A 19,263-nucleotide genomic window follows, 5' to 3' on the forward strand; every position below is an offset into this window, starting at 1 on the left:
TGTTTGAAACCGGGAAGCAGAGGTTGCAGTGAGCAGAGATGGTGCCACTGCACTCCAACCTGGGCAAGAGAGAGAGAGAGACAGACAGACAGACAGACAGACAGACAGACAGAGACAGAAGAGAAGAGAAGAGAAGAGACGAGACGAGACGAGACAGCTCCTATCTCATGCTCAAGTTAGCTATTTCTGGAGTCAGATCAAAGCCTAGTTCCACAATTTATCAGCCACATGATTTTGGCCCTATTACATAGACCCTCTGAGACTCAGTCTCCTCATCTGTAAAATGAGGCTAAGAATAGAGTTATCTTGTTGTAGTGATTGAGACATCTAGCAGAGTGTCTAGTATGTGGTAGATGCTCAATAGGTAGTATTTGTTAATATTAGATTTTATATTCTGCTGCCATTTTTATTCTTTATTAAAGCCAAACTCATTATTTCTCCCCCCAAACTCATATATCTTTTATAAGTTTCCCAGTCAGATAAATAATACCAAAGCTTCTAGTTTACCACATTCAAGTCCCTGGGATCATCTTTCATCCCTCCACAAGTACCAGGTCCCTGCTACTCTGCAACAGCTCTCTACTGCATCCTTCATCTTCAGTCCTCTAATGTAAGATTATTATTTATTGAACACTTACAGGCTGTACTCCAATGTTGGATGTTCACAGCTTTGTATAACCAGCTATCTCAAAAGCATATGTCACCTACTGCTTCAAAACAAACAAAAACTTCTCATAAGTCAATCACAGTCACAGGAAATGAATTATATGCATCACCACTTTCCTGTCCTGGGCTCAATGAGCATCACCCTCCAGCCTCTCTCTATCAAGCTGTACAAGCCCACTTTCCTCAAGCTCTAATTGAATGTCTTTATTTCAACCCCATTCAATTATCCTTGCCTTGTTGTAAGCATGACCTTTTTGCTAAGAAAACCATGCTATAAAACATGCCTATCTCATAGGCACTTTAAAACAGACACACAAGGCTGGGTGCGGTGGTTCACGCCTGTAGTCCCAGCACTTCGGGAGGTGGAGGTGGGCAGATCACTTGAGGTCAAGAGTCTGAGACCAGCCTGGCCAATGTAATGAAACCCCATCTCTACTAAAAATACAAAAATTAGCCGGGCATGGTGGTGCATGCCTGTAGTCCCAGATACTCGGGAGACTGAGGCACGAGAATTGCTTGAACCCATGAGGTGGAGGTTGCAGTGAGCCGAGATCACACCACTGCACTCCAGCCTGGGTGAGAGAGAGACTTCGTCTGCGGGGAGGAGGGGGAAACAGAAACAACATACAAATAAAAGATAATTAGCTTATGCATATCACCCACTTGGGGTAAAGGTCCAAGAGCCCAGAATCTTTTCGCGACAGGAGTCTCTCTCTGTTGCAGGCTGGAGTGCAGTGGTGTGATCACTTGGCTCACTGCAGCTCACCTCCCAGGTTCAAGTGATTCTCCTGCCTCAGCCTCCCGAGTAGCTGGGACTAAAGGCATGCGCCCCCATGCCCGGCTAATTTTTGTATTTTTACTAGAGACTGCGTTTTACCCCGTTGGCCAGGCTGGTCTTCAACTCCTGACCTCAGGTGATCTGCCCACCTTGGCCTCCCAACATGCTGGGATTACAGGTGTGAGCCACTGTGCCCGGCCTAGAACATCTTTCAAATGTGAGTAGTCATAATGAGTCCTAAAAAGAAGCTTAGTCACTGCTAAGAGATTTCATATGCATGTCAATGTGTATATATAACAACTTATTATATATACAATAAATACATACAGCTTAATTTTGTTTAGCTGTCAAAAAAAATCGTACGAGCTATATTTTTGCTTTGAAATTGAGCAGCATTAATTTCAGTAAATTAGGAAGTATAATCTTTGGTCTGGATCAGCCCAACATCATATTCTATGCACAAAAGACAAAATACACCTGTTTGTCAGCATGACCTCTCAATTATTGCGACAGTACACAGATTAAAACAGTGACTTTCTTCTACACTTGTACAAATATAAAACATGCTAAGAATTATTTATTTATATATACACCCACAGTCAACCTTTTCAAAAAGATACCCAATTTATGCATAAACAATCACACAGACCTGACTTAGACATTTTTATAAACATTTCACTAAATTTTTAAAGGTATGCAAAATATATTGGCCTGATTATATACAAGTACAATCGGGAAGATTATATACATTTTTAATTATAATATGAGTTTCATAACAATCCGTTGTTTGACCCTAAAGCGTCAATCTTACCAGAAGCATCAAATTCTCTATTTTTGGATAATGGAATATAGATTTGAAGGTCTGATTTTAGCTGGGAAAAGGATATACTATCTATAACAAGTCTAATGACTAAACAGCTGCAGATTCTAAAAAAGAGTTTTATAATACTCTGAGATAGGCACTAATTTATGCTTTAAATTTTCCATCCAGTGATATCTTTTTAGACACATGCAAGGAGAAATCAACAACACTTAAAGAGCTGGTGTGTGACCTCATGTAGTGAAGGACAGCAAAGAGAGAAATATTTTAGATGTATCTCATTTGCAGCAACCTCACAGGCTTGTGGGGTTTTTTTTGTTTTTTGTTTTTTTTTAAGTATCTATTCTTCTGTCTCTTCAGACAGACCATAAGCCATATAAAGGCAAGAAAAGTATGGTTTATTTATCCTTGTAATTCAAAGTGCCCTATACACAGTAACTAAAAATCAGAGTTCACATTTAGAGTTGGTTTCCTAAGAGCAGAGATGTCCATTCTCATCCACTTTCACACTGGGCCCATCCTGCTGGCACTAACAGTGTGTGTTTTGAGAGCCAGGTATACGAAACAACCATTTTAACAAATGAGTAAATAGAAAGATAAAAACAATATATTTAAATAATAAACTATTTTTATATAAAAGGCAGAGAGAGAGCTTAAAGTTACAAGAAAGTATAGAGAAAAAGGTCACAGGTTGAAGTAGGACAATGACTAGGAGAAAACATTTGGACTCTGTACATGATGTGTAATATATATCAGATATACGTATATGTATAATATATATATGCATATGTGTATGTACGTATGTAAGGTATGTATATATCTCATAAATCTTTGAGTTTTAAAACCCAAGATTAGAAGAACTGAAGCTTCCATTTGCAATGTTGCATAAACAGAGCCATTGTATAAAAGGAGGTTTTATGTTCGGGAAAAAGTCAAATTTAACTTGGAAACTAATAACCTATTTCTCCCAAGTAATATCCACCCAGGAATTTTTTTTAAGCTTCAGAAATTTATAACTAAAGGCAAGTCATTAAAAGTATAGCATTTAGCATTTTATTTGGGAGGTTTTCATTTGTTTAATTTCAAACTACAATAACATTTCTTAGCAAGGTGTTCAAGGTGCTAAATTTATTATATTTATTGTTTTAAATTCTTAATCATCCTTAATCAAGAACCAATAGTATTCAAACCATTTTTGAAAATTTAATGGCAAAGAGATCTTCAGATAACTATTTATTCACATAAAATAGTTCAAACATCCAATTTCAAGAAGAATACAAAAGCCACTGCATGGAAGGAAGAGATCTGTGATCTAAACACAAAAATACATTAACTGTCACGAAGGCTTAAATCCAAAAGGCAGGTGGTATTTTGTACAAAAGGAAAAGCAAATATAAGAGTATCATCTTTATTTATTTGTGTGCGTATTTACATACATACACACACATATTATTTTCAATAGATGATAGATTCAGGAGTTTAAATGTTTTGGGTTAAATTGCTAAAATCATCACAGACATAAATTATATCATTCTAAAATATCACGAAAAAACTTAAAACCTTCGTCTTAACAAATTATATGCAAATGAAGCCAAATACTCAGACTAGGTATGCCATAATAGAAAAATATTTAAACTAATGTTTGTTACAGTTTCAACACTTGCCATCTGAAAGTTACTCTCCTAGTAAAACATGCTTACCACTGAACAACAGCTATGGAAACTTCAAATAACTTCTCTGAATAATTTGTGATTATTATCATAGTAAAATAATTTCCAGTAAGGTTCATTTCACAGCTGTTCAAGGGTAATCAACTATAGCCAGTAATCATAATCTACACTATTATCCTAAGTCCTAGCTCATATCTAAACACCTACCTTATTACCCTTCAAAATCTGGATTCAAATGCATCAAGCAATCTAAGTTAATGGGTCTACATGAAAAAAAAAAACCTTCTCTTTGCTCATAAGTACTTGAACATAAATTAAATCTGTCACTGCCCTGCTTTCTTCTTCCCATCCCACCACCTTTTCTCTTTTCCCATTAGGCAGCTTTTCACTTACACAGTCATGCATCACTTAATGACAAGAATACATTCTGAAAAATATGTCATTAGGTGATTTTATCACTGCACAAACATCATAGAGTATACTTACACAAACCTAGATGGTATAGCTTACTACACATCTAGGCTACATGGTATGGCCTACTGCTCCAAGGCTACAAACCTGTACAGCATGTTACCTTACTGAGTACCATAGTCAATGACAAGTATTTGTGTATCTGAACATGTTTTTTATCTAAACGAAAAATACCATATCTTTAATCTTATGGGACCACCATCGTATACGCTGTCCACTGTTGACCTAAATGTCATTATGAGGTGCATGGCATAGGTCAGTTGAAAAAAAAAAAAATAGCACGTGATTGCTAAGAACTAAGGACTACCCAACCATGATCAAGCTTACCTAAAAGTAGTCTCTTTCTGACAGCATTCACATATTAATTCCACTTCATTAAACAACATCATTATAACCAGAGTTTTAATTACAGGTTGAGCATCCCTAATTCAAAAATCCAAAATGCTCCAAAATACAAAACTTTGAGTACTGATATGATGCCACAAGTGGAAAATTCCACATATAAGTATTTAAACTTTGTTTTAGGCAAAAATTTAAAATATTGCATAAAACTACCTTCAAGCTATATGTAGTAAGTATATATGAAACATAAATGAATTTCGTGTCTAGCCTTGGGTCCCATCCCCAAGGTATCTCATTATATATATGGAAATATTCCAAAATCTGAAAAAATCCAAAACATTTCTGGTCTCAAGCATTTCAGATAAGGAATGTTCAACCTGTACATGCCCACATGCACAGAGCACTACATTAGCTTCAGAACAGTTAAACATATACAGATATTTCTTTTTAAAAATAATGTACTTGCCTTGTGTCTGCATTTAAGCACAACTCCATAGGCTCCTATAATAAAAAGAAGTAAACAATCAAGGGCATGCATACAAACTACAGGTCTTGAAGAAATCAAAGCTCTGCTATATTGACATTGCTTCTCAGTGTTATAATAATGACCACTAAAGTGACAAGATTCTATAGTGATAATGCAGTAATGAGCCACATACAAATGGAACATACTTTATTATACATTTATTATAAAGAGTATAGACAAGTCATTTCCTCCAACAAGTATTTTTAAATGTTTCTTTTTAAAGAAAATTTCACTGGCAATATGTTTAAATGTAGGCTTATACATTTATGAAGACAAGATTTGGTCTCAAGAACTTGGAGAATAAATGAAAATTAACTCAGAAAATTCTATGGAACTTAAAACTTAAGAGCTAGGCCAGGCACAGTGGCTCACACCTGTAATCCCAGCACTTTGGGAGGTTGAGGCTGGCAGATCACCTGAGTTCAGTTCGGGACCAGCCCGGCCAACATGGTGAAAACCCATCTCTACTAAAAATACAAAAATTAGCTGGGTATAGTTGCAGGTGCCTATAATCCCAGCTACTCAGGAGGCTGAGGCAGGAGAATTGTCTGAACCCAGGAGGCAGAGGCTGCAGTGAGCCTAGATCGCACCACTGCACTCCAGCCTGGGCGCGAAAACAAACAAACAAAAAAATCCTTAAGCGCTAATGACATCCCAATAGTAAGCTCAAGCACAGAGCCCACCAAATACACTATCTGTTCTAGAAGACATTAAAATCTTCCTCTAGGATATTGAAATGCCACTCTTCTTTTTTGTTTTGTTTTGTTTTGTTTTTAAAGTTTTTTTGTAGAGACATGGTCTCACTATGTTGCCCAGGCTGGTCTCAAACTCTTGGCCTTAAGCGATCCTCCCACCTCAGCATCCCAAAGTGCTGGGATTACAGGCATGCACCACCACATCCAGCTGAATGTCTCTCCTGACTGGCAAGGTAGTCCAGGCCTCAGTATTCCAATTAATAGCTGGTAGGATTTGCTAACTTTTGCCATAAATAAAGACTCAGTTCATACACAAAGGCCACAAGCACTCCCACCGTCTTTGGTGTATTTCAACAAGTTAACACCTTTGGGGTTACTTATCCTATTATCTAGGCAATAAACTTCTTCCTTAGAAGTAGAACAGAGTTGACAGCGAGGTACCCAGGAAACTGAGGTTAAAATTATATTGTGAAAAATCTAACTAAGAGAATCAAAATGTCATGAATGATAGCTGAGCTTTACAGAAACATCAAGAACATTAACATTAGCAGACTGGCAAGCCTGCATTCATCTATGAGAAGGGGGCTTCAGGGATACAAAATTAGGAAATGTGTCTCCAGCAGAGTCTATGGGACCTGAACAAGTCTCCCTCACTTTGGTAGAGATAGATGAATCCTATTATCAGAGTTAGCATAGAACCAGCCATTATAACCATCTAACTTAACTTCACAATTGCCAGGCAATTGTTCAATTCTCTGTCTATGTCAGTTTTTCTATGGGGTGAAAAATACCCTGTCTAAACTACAAGAATGTAGAGTTTACTTGACAGGTTTTTTTGTTTGTTTGTTTTTGTTTGTTTGTTTGTTTGAGACAGAGTCTCGCTCTCTCACCAGGCTGGAGTGCAGTGGCACAAGCTCACTCACTGCAACCTCTGCCTCCTGGGTTCCAGCAATTCTCCTGCCTCAGCCTCCTGAGTAGCTGGGACTACAGGTGCCCACCACCACAGCCAGCTAATTTTTGTATTTTTAGTAGAGACAGGGTTTCACCATGTTGGCCAGGATGGTCTGGATCTCTTGACCTTGTGGTCCACCACCTCAGCCTCCCAAAGTGCTGGGATTATAGGCACGAGCCACCGTGCCTGGCGAAAGATTTTTATGTACTTTATATGTATATCCTAGCCAAAAAAATATGTGAGGTGATTTCCAAAGAAAGAAACATACAGCAATGGTGGTTCTGATTACAACTTAAAGTAACAGATTCTGAGATATATATATCAGATCTATATATATATATCAGTCTGGTAATTTTGAGCCAGTCCCAAAGAAGATGATCACCTATGGCTATACTGAGAAAAACTAGTTATAATCCAGAAAAACTTAGGCCCAGAATCTGGAACATTCTAATCTTGTTACACCCTATGTGCTAGCCTTCTCCAGTCAGCAGCTTTATTACATTGGTCTTTAATTCTAATACTTTTGAAAAATAAAATAGGCTATTCCAGAACAGATGGTAGGCAAGACACTGAGAATGAGTTTTTACATAACATCGGTGAAGAAATGGAGGAGGAGTTGACTAGTGAAGGAACAAAGATCTATTTGTTTTGTATGGTTTGGACTTCAGACCTTGAAACAAGCATCCAATGATTAAACTCTTTAATTGTTTCTATGTATTTGAAAAGGATTTGCCAACTTAAAAACTTAAAAACAGCTTTGCTGTTCACATAGGTAAACTTTTTTACAGTCCTTTAGGAATTCAAAGTTTATTTGAAAATTCTGAAATATGAAATTTTTGTAACATATGCTTTAAAGATACAAATGCTAAGAAACCATAATTACAATCACTTATCCTCTGTTAACGGAATCATTTATCAAAATTTCCAAAGTTATCTTTAAGTCTAGAGCAAAAACTAAGCAAGAAAAATCAGAAGAAACGATTTTTTTTTTAGGAGTCGGTTTATACAAAAAGACATCATATTTCATCAAATCAATGGTATATCATTGGTCATGAGCATTATTTTATGTACTATTAGGAAAGGAAGAGCTGCCAATTAAACTGTGACATCATACTGATTATAAGATCCCCCCTGATTTCAGAGATAAAATTGTGTGCCTCAGAATTTACAAAACATAATCTCTCATTTTCAAAGAAACAGAAGTTATTTGTTTATTTACCAGGTATTAAGTACAATTTCACCAACATGGTGAAACCCAGTCTATAGTGAAAATACAAAAATCAGCTGGGCACAGTGGCTCACGCCTGTAATCTCAGGAGGCTGAGGCAGAAGAATCGCTTGAACCCAGGAGGCAGAGGCCACAGTGAGCCGAGATCGTGCCACTGCACTCCAGCCTGGGTAACAGTTGAGACTCTGTCTCGAATGAATGAACGAATGAATGAAATTTAAGTTATTCAAAATAAGCCTAGCTGATATAAAAATAAAATGTAACCAAGAAAAAAATGCAGACTAAGGAATTCATGATTGCTAAAAAGAATGAAGGCAGTCAAGATTGTTGTAACACTGGGGCTTTTTTTAAAATAAAAGGGGAAAAAAAATTTGATTTATTAAACTTTAAAAGGTTTTAAAATGTTATTAATTTTTTATTGGAGAGACCCAAATTGTTTAAGAGTAATTTTATTTTTAATATTTTACTCTTAGACACACATGTGAATTGATACAGGTTAAATTAACAGGATCCGATTAGTAACTTTTTGGTGGTAGGAATAACTAACTGTTCATTGCTCAAAACTCAAGGAATGCAAAAATTCCAACTTACCTTCACCTACAACCCCAAGGATCTCAAATTTATTCATCACATTACCAATGTTAGGAATCTTCATGAAGACAAACTCCTCTTTTGATGCAAGCCACAAAACATGGCACCAAAAGAACTCAGAAAGCTGCGCGGTAAGACCAAAAACCTTCTGAAGGAAGAAATTTTCACTGGCTGGTGGGAACTTTCACATACTTGTTGCAATCATGAAGTATTAAACAATTCCCTGAAAAAAACAAACACAATGAAAAGCTGTAAATTTTATATTTGCAGTACTCTAATAACCAATCTTACCTTTTTGTATAGTTATTTTTCAATCCATTTTAATGTTTTATACACTTAAAATGAAGAAGAAACCAACAGTAACAGGAGCAAAGAACCCAAAATGGAACGAATACAAACAAACAAATGAACCCCTCTGTATTTGAAATGAATAATATAACCACACTTTAGGGGACAAGGACAAATGAATTAACCATAGGTAACTTTTGAAAATAGCATTTTCACTATCTACTCTCTTAAAGCTAAAAACAAAAAGAATTACAAACAAATACTATACTCTACTTAGATACCTGCTTTTATACAGTGACATGAAACTTGTTTGTGTGTGTTCTAAGATAGAGCAAATAGGTGAATATACTGACCTTGGTTTCTTAATTCTCATAAAAGGGAGTAACAAATATAAAAAGGGAGAAGGCTTGGAGTTGGTGTTAACAATATAAGCTCAGTTTTTAATATACAGGGGTACAGACAGATATAAAGGTGTTTGTGTAAATGTGCACTCACATACATATATTTCCTAGCTCTGTCTGCTGAGAAGGCCTAGAAGCAATGATACCCCTATAGCTATGAACACAGCTGGAGCTCTAATAAAAGGAACTAGAGTTCCTTGAAGAAAAGGCTGATTCCAAGGGTGGGGTAGGAGAAGTACCATAGGAGCCTAGGGTATATTTTTGTGGTGCCAGAAAGTAAGGAAATGCTCAAAGAATGATAGGGGTACCTCAAAAGGACACATGAGTCAGACTGATGTGACTCCCACTGGCCTAATCGGGAATATTTGAGCAACAAAGTAAATAAGCACAGTAACAGATTATAACCCATATAAAAGTCCTTACTGACATAAATAAATAAATAAGGGAGAAGAGAAAGCTCTTTTGCGAAGTATAATTCCAAATAATAAATGTAGTGATAAAATTAGAAAATCGCCATTTGGCAATCACTCTGGTAATAATTATTTCAAGCAAGTATGATCAATATATGCTAAAACTAGCGGTTGAAAATTTGATGGAAAACAGGATATTATCTAATCTCAAAGTATCTCCCCACAAGATACGTATTAATTACAAGAAGAAAAATAGTAATTTTATACTGAAGAATCCTGCCAGATACCACCTTAATTAAGTGATCAAGTTAACATCATCAATAAGGGGACAAACCAACATTATATGTCCCCTGATAGGATGCATCACATCACCACCTCTGTGGCATTCGTGCCAGAAATGCAAAACCTGAATCTAACCACAAGAAGCAAGAGACAAGCCCAAACTGAGGGACATTTTACTAAATAACTGGCCTGTATTCTTTTAAAATGTCAAGGTCACAAAAGACAAGAAACAACTGAGTAACAAGAAGCAACTATTCCAGATTAAAGAAGATTAAGAGATATGACAATGAAATACAATGCATGATCCTGGATTACATCCTGAACAAGAAAAAGCTTTTGTTCTTTTTTTGCTATAAAGAACAATTGATACAATTCAAATGTTCACAGATTATAGTACTGTTGCCAGTGGTTTTCTAATTTTCATATTAGTACTTCGGTTACATAAAACAGTGCTCTTGTTTTTAAGAAACAGCACTAAAGTTTTTAAAGGGGCATCATGTTTACAACTTAAACCATTGAGAAAAATTACAAGTGTGTATGGGGAAAGAGAAAAAAAGACAGAAAGAATGATAAAGCAAATATGATAAAATGTTAACACTTGGAAAATCTAGGTCAAGGGTATAGAAAGTAGGAAATTCTTTGCACTATTTTTGCAATTTTTCTCTAAATCTGAAATATTTTCAAAATAAGCTTTGTTTCAAAAAGCTTATCCTATCTCTAAGAAGAATAACAGTGGTACCAAGACAAAATATTGTTTTAAAAGCAGGAAATAAATCTAAACAAGAAGTTCCTTACTGCCTATAAAATCTAAAACTTTTAACAAGAATACCCCACACGATGTGGATAAGCATTGTCAAGAAGTGCCCTTTCATACACTGATGGTAGAAATGTAAATTGGTGCAAGTTTTCTAAAAAGCAATATATACATTATTAGGTGATTTTAAAATGTGCATATCCTGATAAGGGCATCTGACAAAAATCTACAACAAACATCATTCTTAAATGTGAAATAGTAGACACAGTCCCTTTAAAACTTAAGAACATGTGCCAGGCACAGTGGTTCACGCATATAATCCCAGCACTTCAGAAAGCCAAGGCAGAAGGATCGCTTGAGCCCAGCCTGAGCAACACAGGGAGACCCAGTCTCTACAAAAACAAAAAACAAACAAACAAAAACAAAAAAAAACTAGACTGGCGGGCATGGTTGTGGGAGGCTGAGATGGGAGGATCACTTGAGCCCAGGAGGTCGAGGCTGCAGTGAGCCTTGATTGCACCACCAGACACCAGCCTGGGCAACAGCGTGAGACTCTGTCTCTAACAAACAAACAAAAACATGACAGGGAGTTCTACTATTAATACTTATTAACATTAGTATTAAACATCCTAGCCAGGCACAGTGGCTCACGTCCATAATCCCAGCACTTTGGGAGGCTGAGGTGGACGGATCACTCACACTCAGGAATTCAAGACCAGCCTAGAAAATGTGGTGAAACCCTGTCTCTAGAAAAACAACAAAAATTAGCCGGGTGTGGTGGTGCACGCCTGTAGTCCCAGCTACTCTCAGAGGGTGAGGAGGGAGGACTGCTTGAGCCCAGGAGGGCGAAGCTGCGGTGAGCCATGATCGCACCACTGCACTCCACCCTGGGTGACACCGCAAGACCCTGTCTCAAAAACAAAAACAAAAACATCCTCACGGGTTATAGCTGGTTTAGTAAAATAAGAAACAATAAATGAATAAAATGTATGATTGAAAAGAGAGAAACGAAAACAGACAGAAAATTCAAAAGAATTCATAAATTATTGGAATTATTAGTGTTTGGCAAAGTAGCTGAACATAAGCTTAATACACAAATATCAGTTGCATTTGTAAAGATCATTTGTAAGAAATAGAAAAAGCAATTTTTAAATATCACATTTATGGGTGGGGCACAGTGGCTCACGCCTGTAATCCCAGCACTTTGGGAGGCCGAGGCAAACAGATTGCTTGAGCTCACGAGTTCGAGACCAGACTGGGCAACATGGCGAAATCCAGCCTCAACAAAATATACAAAAATTAGCTGCGCGTGGCAGAGCATGCCTCTAGTCCCAGCTACTCCAGAGGCTGAGATGGGAGGATGGTTTGAGCTTAGGAAGCGGAGGCTGCAGTGAGCCAAGATTGTGCCATTGCACTCTAGCCTGCACAATAGAGCCAGACCTTGTCTCAAACAAAAACAAAAACAAAAACCACACTTACAATAATTTTTAAAAGCACATAAGATTTAACAAAAGATATTCAAAACCACTTTTCAAATATATATGTAACTTTACTCAAAGACATTAAAAAACACCTAAACAAGTTATCCAAATTTTACAGCTAGGAAGATTCAAAACTATAAAGGTATCAATTCTTTCCATATTGATCTATACAGTCAATGCAATTCCAATCACAATCCCAACAAGGTTTTCTAAAGAATTAAGACAAGCTGATTTTAAAATATACATGGAAGGGCAGAGTTCCAAGTAGAAGCAACACCCTCCTACTACAAGTATGAGCAGCAAAGAATAAGAAAAAGAAAAGAGTAAGAAAGATAAGAAAAGTTACAAGAGCACTAGGCTTTGAGGGTAGGATCTGGCAGGATGCCCTACTGAATATGTTGAGGATTATAATAGAGTGAGGGAAATTAAGAAAGGATGGTTCTCGCACAGACTAACTTAGCCAATAGAACAGATGTGAGAGCCCAGAATAGACCATACTTCAGTATCCCTACAGATTCCTACAGACCTTAAAGAAGTCAGAGTAACTCTTGAAGAAAATAAGTCAGACCATGTCACTTCTCATTCAAAACCCTCTAATGGCCTCCCATATCATTAAGAGTGAAAACCAAAATCCACATGAGCCACAGGCCTTGACGTCCCCTCCTCTGATATCATCTCCTACTAGTCTCTCCCTTGACTAGCTTCACTCCAGCTACACTGACCTCCTTTTGCTATACTTATTTTAGAAAACTTGAGTTCAGTGGAATCAAAAAATTTTTAAGGATTACTCTGACATTTAGAAAAAAAGATGTCACAATTTGAGAAGAAATAAACATTTATTCATTCATTAAGCAAATAATTACTGACTGCCTCCCATGTTTTCAGGATAAGATACACAGCACAGTGGTAAACAAGACAGGCAAGGTCCTTACCCTCGTGGAACTTTACATTTTGCTGGTGGAAAAAAAATACGAGACTATTATCTTGTATTTTGTTATGAAAGAGGGGAAAAGAATGATTACTCAGACAGAGAGGGCTTCTCTAAAAAGGTAACATTTGAGCTGAGATGGCAATGGCAAGGAGCCAGCTATATGAGGATCTACATCAGTCACATTCCTGGTAAAAGATGCTCAGAGGATTTCTGAAAACGAACCATTCTTTCATTTTCTATGGCTGGTTTGAAAGAACACCCAGGAAATATTTACATATTCTACTCTCTGCCAATAATGGTATGGTTCATTTCAAAGGAAACTTGAGATAAAAATTAATCATTCTCACTGAGAAGACCCAAAAAGTTCTGTATGTAAGTATTGTAAAGAACATTTGTGGCTGGGCATGGTGGTTCATGCTTGTAATCCCAGCACTCTGGGAGGCCAAGGCAGGTAGACGACCTGAGGTCAGGAGTTTGAGACCAGCCTGACCAATATGGTGAAACCCGATCTCTACTAAAAATACAAAAATTAGCCGGGTATGGTGGTGTGCGCCTATAGTACCAGCTACTTGGGAGGCTGAGACAAGAGAACTGCTTGAACCCGGGAGGTGGAGGTTGCAGTAAGCCGAGATCTTACCACTGCACCCCAGCCTGAGTGACACAGCAAGACTCTGTCTCAAAAAAAATAAAAATTTAAAATTAAAAAAAAAAAAAAAAAGAACATTTGGTCTCACTATTCTTTGCGGCAGTCAAAACTGAGTAATAAAAACTGGGAATCAGGCCAGGCGCAGTGGCTCACGCCTGTAATCCCAGCACTTTGGGAGGCTGAGGCGGGTGAATAACCCGAGGTCAGGAGTTCGAGACCAGCCTGGCCAACATGGTGAAACCCCGTCTCTACTAAAAACACAAAACTTGGCCAGGTGCGGTGGCAGGCGCCTGTAATGTCAGCTACTTGGGAGACTGAGACAGGAAAATCACTTGAACCCGGGAGGTGGAAGTTGCCGTGAGCTGAGATCTTGCCATTGTATTCCAGCCTGGGTGACAAGAGTGAAAACTCCACCTCAAAAAACAAAAAAAACTGGGAATCAGAATGTGAGTAGGGCTGGGCACAGTGGCTCACGCCTGTAATCCTAGCACTTTGGGAGGCTGAGGCAGGCAGACTGCTTGAGTTCAGGAGTTGGAGACCAACCTGGCCAACATGGTGAAACCCCATCTCTAGAAAAAACACCAAAAAAGTAGCCGGGTGTGGTGGTGGGTGCCTGTAGTCTCAGCTCCACAGGAGGCTAAGGCACGAGAATTGCTTGAGCTTGGGAGGTGATGGTTGCAGTGAGCCAAGATCACGTCACTGCACTCTAGCTTGGGCGACAGAACAAGACTCGATCTCAAAAAAAAAAAAAAAAAAAAATTATGTGAGTAGATACATATCTTGGATGTCAAGAATGGTCTTTTAAATACCAGTATTCATACTGAGGAAAAAAATTATGCCATATTGGATTTAGCTGCAATTTTATATATTTTATATGAATATAGCTGATTAACTTTTTTTTTTTTTTTTTAAGGCATAAAAACTAAAACACTTTAGCTCTGGTGATGGCAAAATACGTATCTCGGATGAAATGTCCCTTTACAGACAAATACAAATGCTAGAGGGAATACTTTTTAGAAACATCTTAAAAGCTCCAAACACTTTTGTGAAGAATTACCTGGCTAAAATCAAAGCAAAAGAATAGAATCCAGAGACAGAATCCAAACCACCCAAAACTATTTTAGCTTTTCTGGTATTTGAAGATCCAGAAAGTGAGAGAAAAACAGGCTTGCTCTTGAAATCGTTACAGATTAGGAACACAAAGTCAAGGGTGTCTCAAAATGAGAAAGTTTGTTAGCAATAACTTATTGTATATTTCAAAATATTTAAACTAAAAGAGTGGAATTGGGAGGTTCCTAACACAAAGAAATGATAAATGCTTGAAATGATGGATACCCCAATTACCTTGATCATTACACGTTGTATGCTTGTATCAAAATATAACATGTGTCCCATAAATATATACAACTATTATGTATCCATAATCATTTAAAATAAAATTTTTATAAATAAGGAGAAAGTTTGATAAATCACCACTCGAAGCCAAAACCCCAGGACATACTCCCAGGATAAGAAAAAACAGAAATAAATCAGCCCTTGGACAAACTTGAACTTTAGGTTGATGTCATCTGGGTGATCTAAGCAACGCTCTGAGGGAAGATGGCATCAATCAGGCCTCACAATACTGCTACAGATAATTTCTCATTTACAAAGTGCAGTACATAATCAAAGATGGCCAAATACACAAGGTAAGATACCACGAACAAGAACCAATAGAAACAACTGAAAAAGAAAGTGACCCCCAAAGGACTTTGGGTCAGGGATAGCCTATAAATGATCAGCAATAGCCTACAAAACAACAGTAGGGTTGATGCAATAAAAACCAAAGATTGAACATTGTGACAGAACTGAAAGGTCCAAAAGGTGAAAGATCAAACTATAAAAATAAATTGGAATGCTAGATAGAGAGCATAACAAAAAAAGAGAACTAAATGAAAGAGAAAAATATTAGGATATAGAAGACATTGAACATGGTTTTAAAACTTGACCAAACGAACATATAAACTATAGCAAAGAACTGCAAAATATCTTTTTTCCCTCTCCAAGCACACATACAACATTCACAAAAACTGATCATATGCTAGGCCATAAAGCAATTCAAAATAAGTTACGAGGGCCAGGCATGGTGGCTCACGCCCGTAATCCCAGTATTTTGGGAGGCTGAGGCAGGCAGATTACTTTAGGCCAGGAGTTCGAGACAAGCCTGGTTAACATAGTGAAACCCTGTTTCTACTAAAAATACAACACTTAGCCGGGTGTGATGACCACGTGCCTGTAGTCCCAGCTACTTGGGAGGCTGAGGCACAAGAATCACTTGATCCCGGTAGGGAGAGGTTGCAGTGAGCCACATGGCACCACTGCACTCCAGCCTGAGCAACAGAGCAAAACTCCATCTCAAAAATAAATAAATAAATAAAATAAATTACAAGGATTGAAGTAAAAGGATGGTCTCTTTCCACAACTAAAGTTGATCAATCACAAAAGAAATAGTTAGAAAATAATTCTTATGTTTGGAAATAAATACATTCCCAAAATAATCCGTAAATCAATCAAAGAAGAAACCATAATACACTTAACAAAAATACAAATCCATGGAAAGAAAACAATGCTTAAGGAGGAAATTGAGAATCTTATATGCATACATCAGAAAATACTAAAAACTGGAAATGTATGAACTAAGCATAAAACTCAAGAGGCTAAACAAAAGAACCACAAAATGAGCCCAATGAAAATGTAAAGAAAGAAATGAGTAAGAGAAAAATTCATGAAACAGAAAACACAAGTAATAAAAAGATCGGGCCGGGAACTTACAGAACTGTGAGCTAATATATGGTGTCTTAACGTGGCTAAGCATGTGGTAAGTTGTTATGCAACAGAAAACTGATACAACAGCATTGTTCCTTTTATATACAGTTTAAAAACAGACAAAGCTGAACTATAAAGTATATTAAGTATGTATATGTAAGTGGTAACTGTGTAAAAAAGTGATCAAGTAAGTGTTTATTGTAAAAAATCAGGATATTAATTACCTGTAAGGAGGGACTGAGATTGAGAAAAGACATGTAGCAGCCCAGCACTTTGGAAAGCTGAGGCAGAAGGATCACTTGAGCCCAGAAGTTTGAGACCAGCCTGGGCAACATAATGAGACCCTGTCTCTACAAAAACTTTTTTTTTGTTTGTTTAATTAGCTGGGCGTGGTGGCAACCGCCTCTAGTCCCAGCTACTTGGGAGGCTGAGGTGGGAGGATTCCCTGAGCCTAGGTGATCACAGCTGCGGTGAGCCGTGATTGTGCACTGTGCACTGTGCACAGACTGGGTGACAGAGAAAGAAAGGAAAGGAAGGAAAGAAAGGAAGGAAGGAAGGAAGGGAAAGGGAAAGAGAAAGGGAAAGACAAGACAAGACGACAAGACACAATACAACACAACACAGGAGGGTTTCCTGGGGCACTATTTCTATGTCTTGAGTGATGGTTAAATAGGCATTCACTTATAATTGTTCATTAGAGTATATACTTATGTTTACTGTATTTCTATGTTGTTATATTCCATTATAAAACAAACTTTTAAGAGAATATTTCTGATAATGATTTCATATATAGATAGTTCCTTCGTCATTTATATGGTATTAAAAAATAATTTTTATCAAAGACAAAGCATTGCAATATCACATTAAACAAGAAAGTTTAACTGTTCTCTCTCTCGGAAGTTCAAGACACAACATAACGCATTATGTTTAGTGCTGCGTATCACAACAAAACCAAAAATTCCCAATAACTGATAACCTGGATAGTGACCACTCACCTAAAACCATGCCAGATAAGGAACTGGTAAGGAAACCAGGTGAGTTTGGCCTCAGTGAGAGATGACTGACATCCAAATGTCTGAAGACTTTGGAAAAAATGGAATAGAGCCAGTGATTTATTCCAGGGGACAGAACTAAGATCAGTGATAGAAGCAAAAAGGAGACAAATTTCAGCTCAGTAGTGATTGGACACATGTAAACCAAAAATAAAATCCTAAATTAGCCAGGGATGGTGGCGTGTATCTGCAATCCCAGCTACTCTGGAGGCTGAGGCAGGAAAATTGCTTGAACCCAGGAGACAGAGCTTACAGTAAGCCAAGATCGCGCCACTGCACTCCAGCCTGGGAAACAGAGCAAGACTTCATCTCAAAAAAAAAAAAAAAAATCCTAATCCCCCCCAACTGACTGAACAAACTCTTTCTTGGCCAAGAGCACCCCAGAGAAACCTGAAAAGCTGAATTCCCAGCCAGGGAGAGAGGTCAGACATACCTTGTTATACTCCCTCTTTCTGGATGGCAATCATAAGACTGGCAAACCAGACTCTGGCAGTAAGATACCAAATTATAAACAACACCTAAAGTCAGGCAAAGCAGGGGTTAATTCATGCCCTACAAACCATAAAGCCTCATCAGAGATGATTAACCTAGTATAAAGTATAATGTGGCTTACTTTTCAATCTGGCTGTGGTATAGCATCACACAACAAATAGCAGACCCTGAAGGCAATCAAAATATTTTACCCCAAAATGTATTTATTTGACATATTTTAAAATAACTGTCACAGGGCCAACAAATCTCCATTAATGCAGCCAGGCCTTTCCTTTCTGGGCCTTACCCCCAACCGAGGAGAGATTAACTGAGAGCCTGACACCTTTAAGGTCTGAAAAGAGACATTTACCATCTATTCTCCCCGAAGGCTGCTACCTATGAGGCTTTATCTACATAACAAGAACCTTGGCCTCCACAACACCCTTATCTTAACTCTAGCATTTCTTTCTTCTGACTTCAAGTCTTTAGAAAAAGCTTAACTCTTTCAACCAACTGCCAATCAGAAAATCCTTTAAACCACCTATGATCCCCCACTACCTTGGCTGAACCAATGCATATCATCCTCCAAGTACTGACTGATGATTTTACCTACAATTCTTCTCTCCCTAAAACATATAAAAGCAGACTGCAATCTGATCGCCTAGGGCATACTTTGTCAGGGCTCTTGAGACTGTTCCCCAGACCATGGTCACTCATACTAGCTCAGAATAAACCCTCTTTAAAATATTTTATAGAGTTTGGTTTTAACATTAACAAAATGATCAATCATCAATGGTTATTCAATCATTCTCATTTTTGTCATACTTGTCAGATGCCTACAATGGGACAGCCACTATTGTAGATACTTCAGGATATAGTAGTGAACACACGGACCATGCTCCTGCTCTCATGGAGCTAAAGGAGATAGACAATAAATAGGATAATTTCAGACACTGACAAGTATTATAAGGAAATAAAACAGTCTTATGATAGAGTTATGGCA

At 37.6% G+C, this 19,263-nt stretch overlaps 1 protein-coding gene across 5 annotated transcripts in view; it reads right to left on the bottom strand.

Annotated features, from left to right (window-relative positions):
* CDKL5 (cyclin dependent kinase like 5) overlaps positions 1–19,263 on the bottom strand; it is a 225,932-nt gene that overhangs the window by 136,436 nt on the left and 70,233 nt on the right. For all 5 annotated transcript variants that reach the window (XM_031660487.1, XM_031660488.1, XM_031660484.1 and 2 more), the window contains 2 exons: positions 8,740–8,962; positions 5,214–5,248 (listed from right to left, as the gene is read on the bottom strand). In XM_031660487.1, coding sequence (XP_031516347.1) covers positions 5,214–5,248; positions 8,740–8,803 — 99 coding nt within the window. In that variant the 5' untranslated portion in view covers positions 8,804–8,962. The remainder of the gene's footprint in view (positions 1–5,213; positions 5,249–8,739; positions 8,963–19,263) is intronic.

The sequence above is a fragment of the Papio anubis genome, chromosome X (genome assembly GCF_008728515.1).
Source record: "Papio anubis isolate 15944 chromosome X, Panubis1.0, whole genome shotgun sequence".
Lineage (NCBI taxonomy): Eukaryota > Metazoa > Chordata > Mammalia > Primates > Cercopithecidae > Papio > Papio anubis.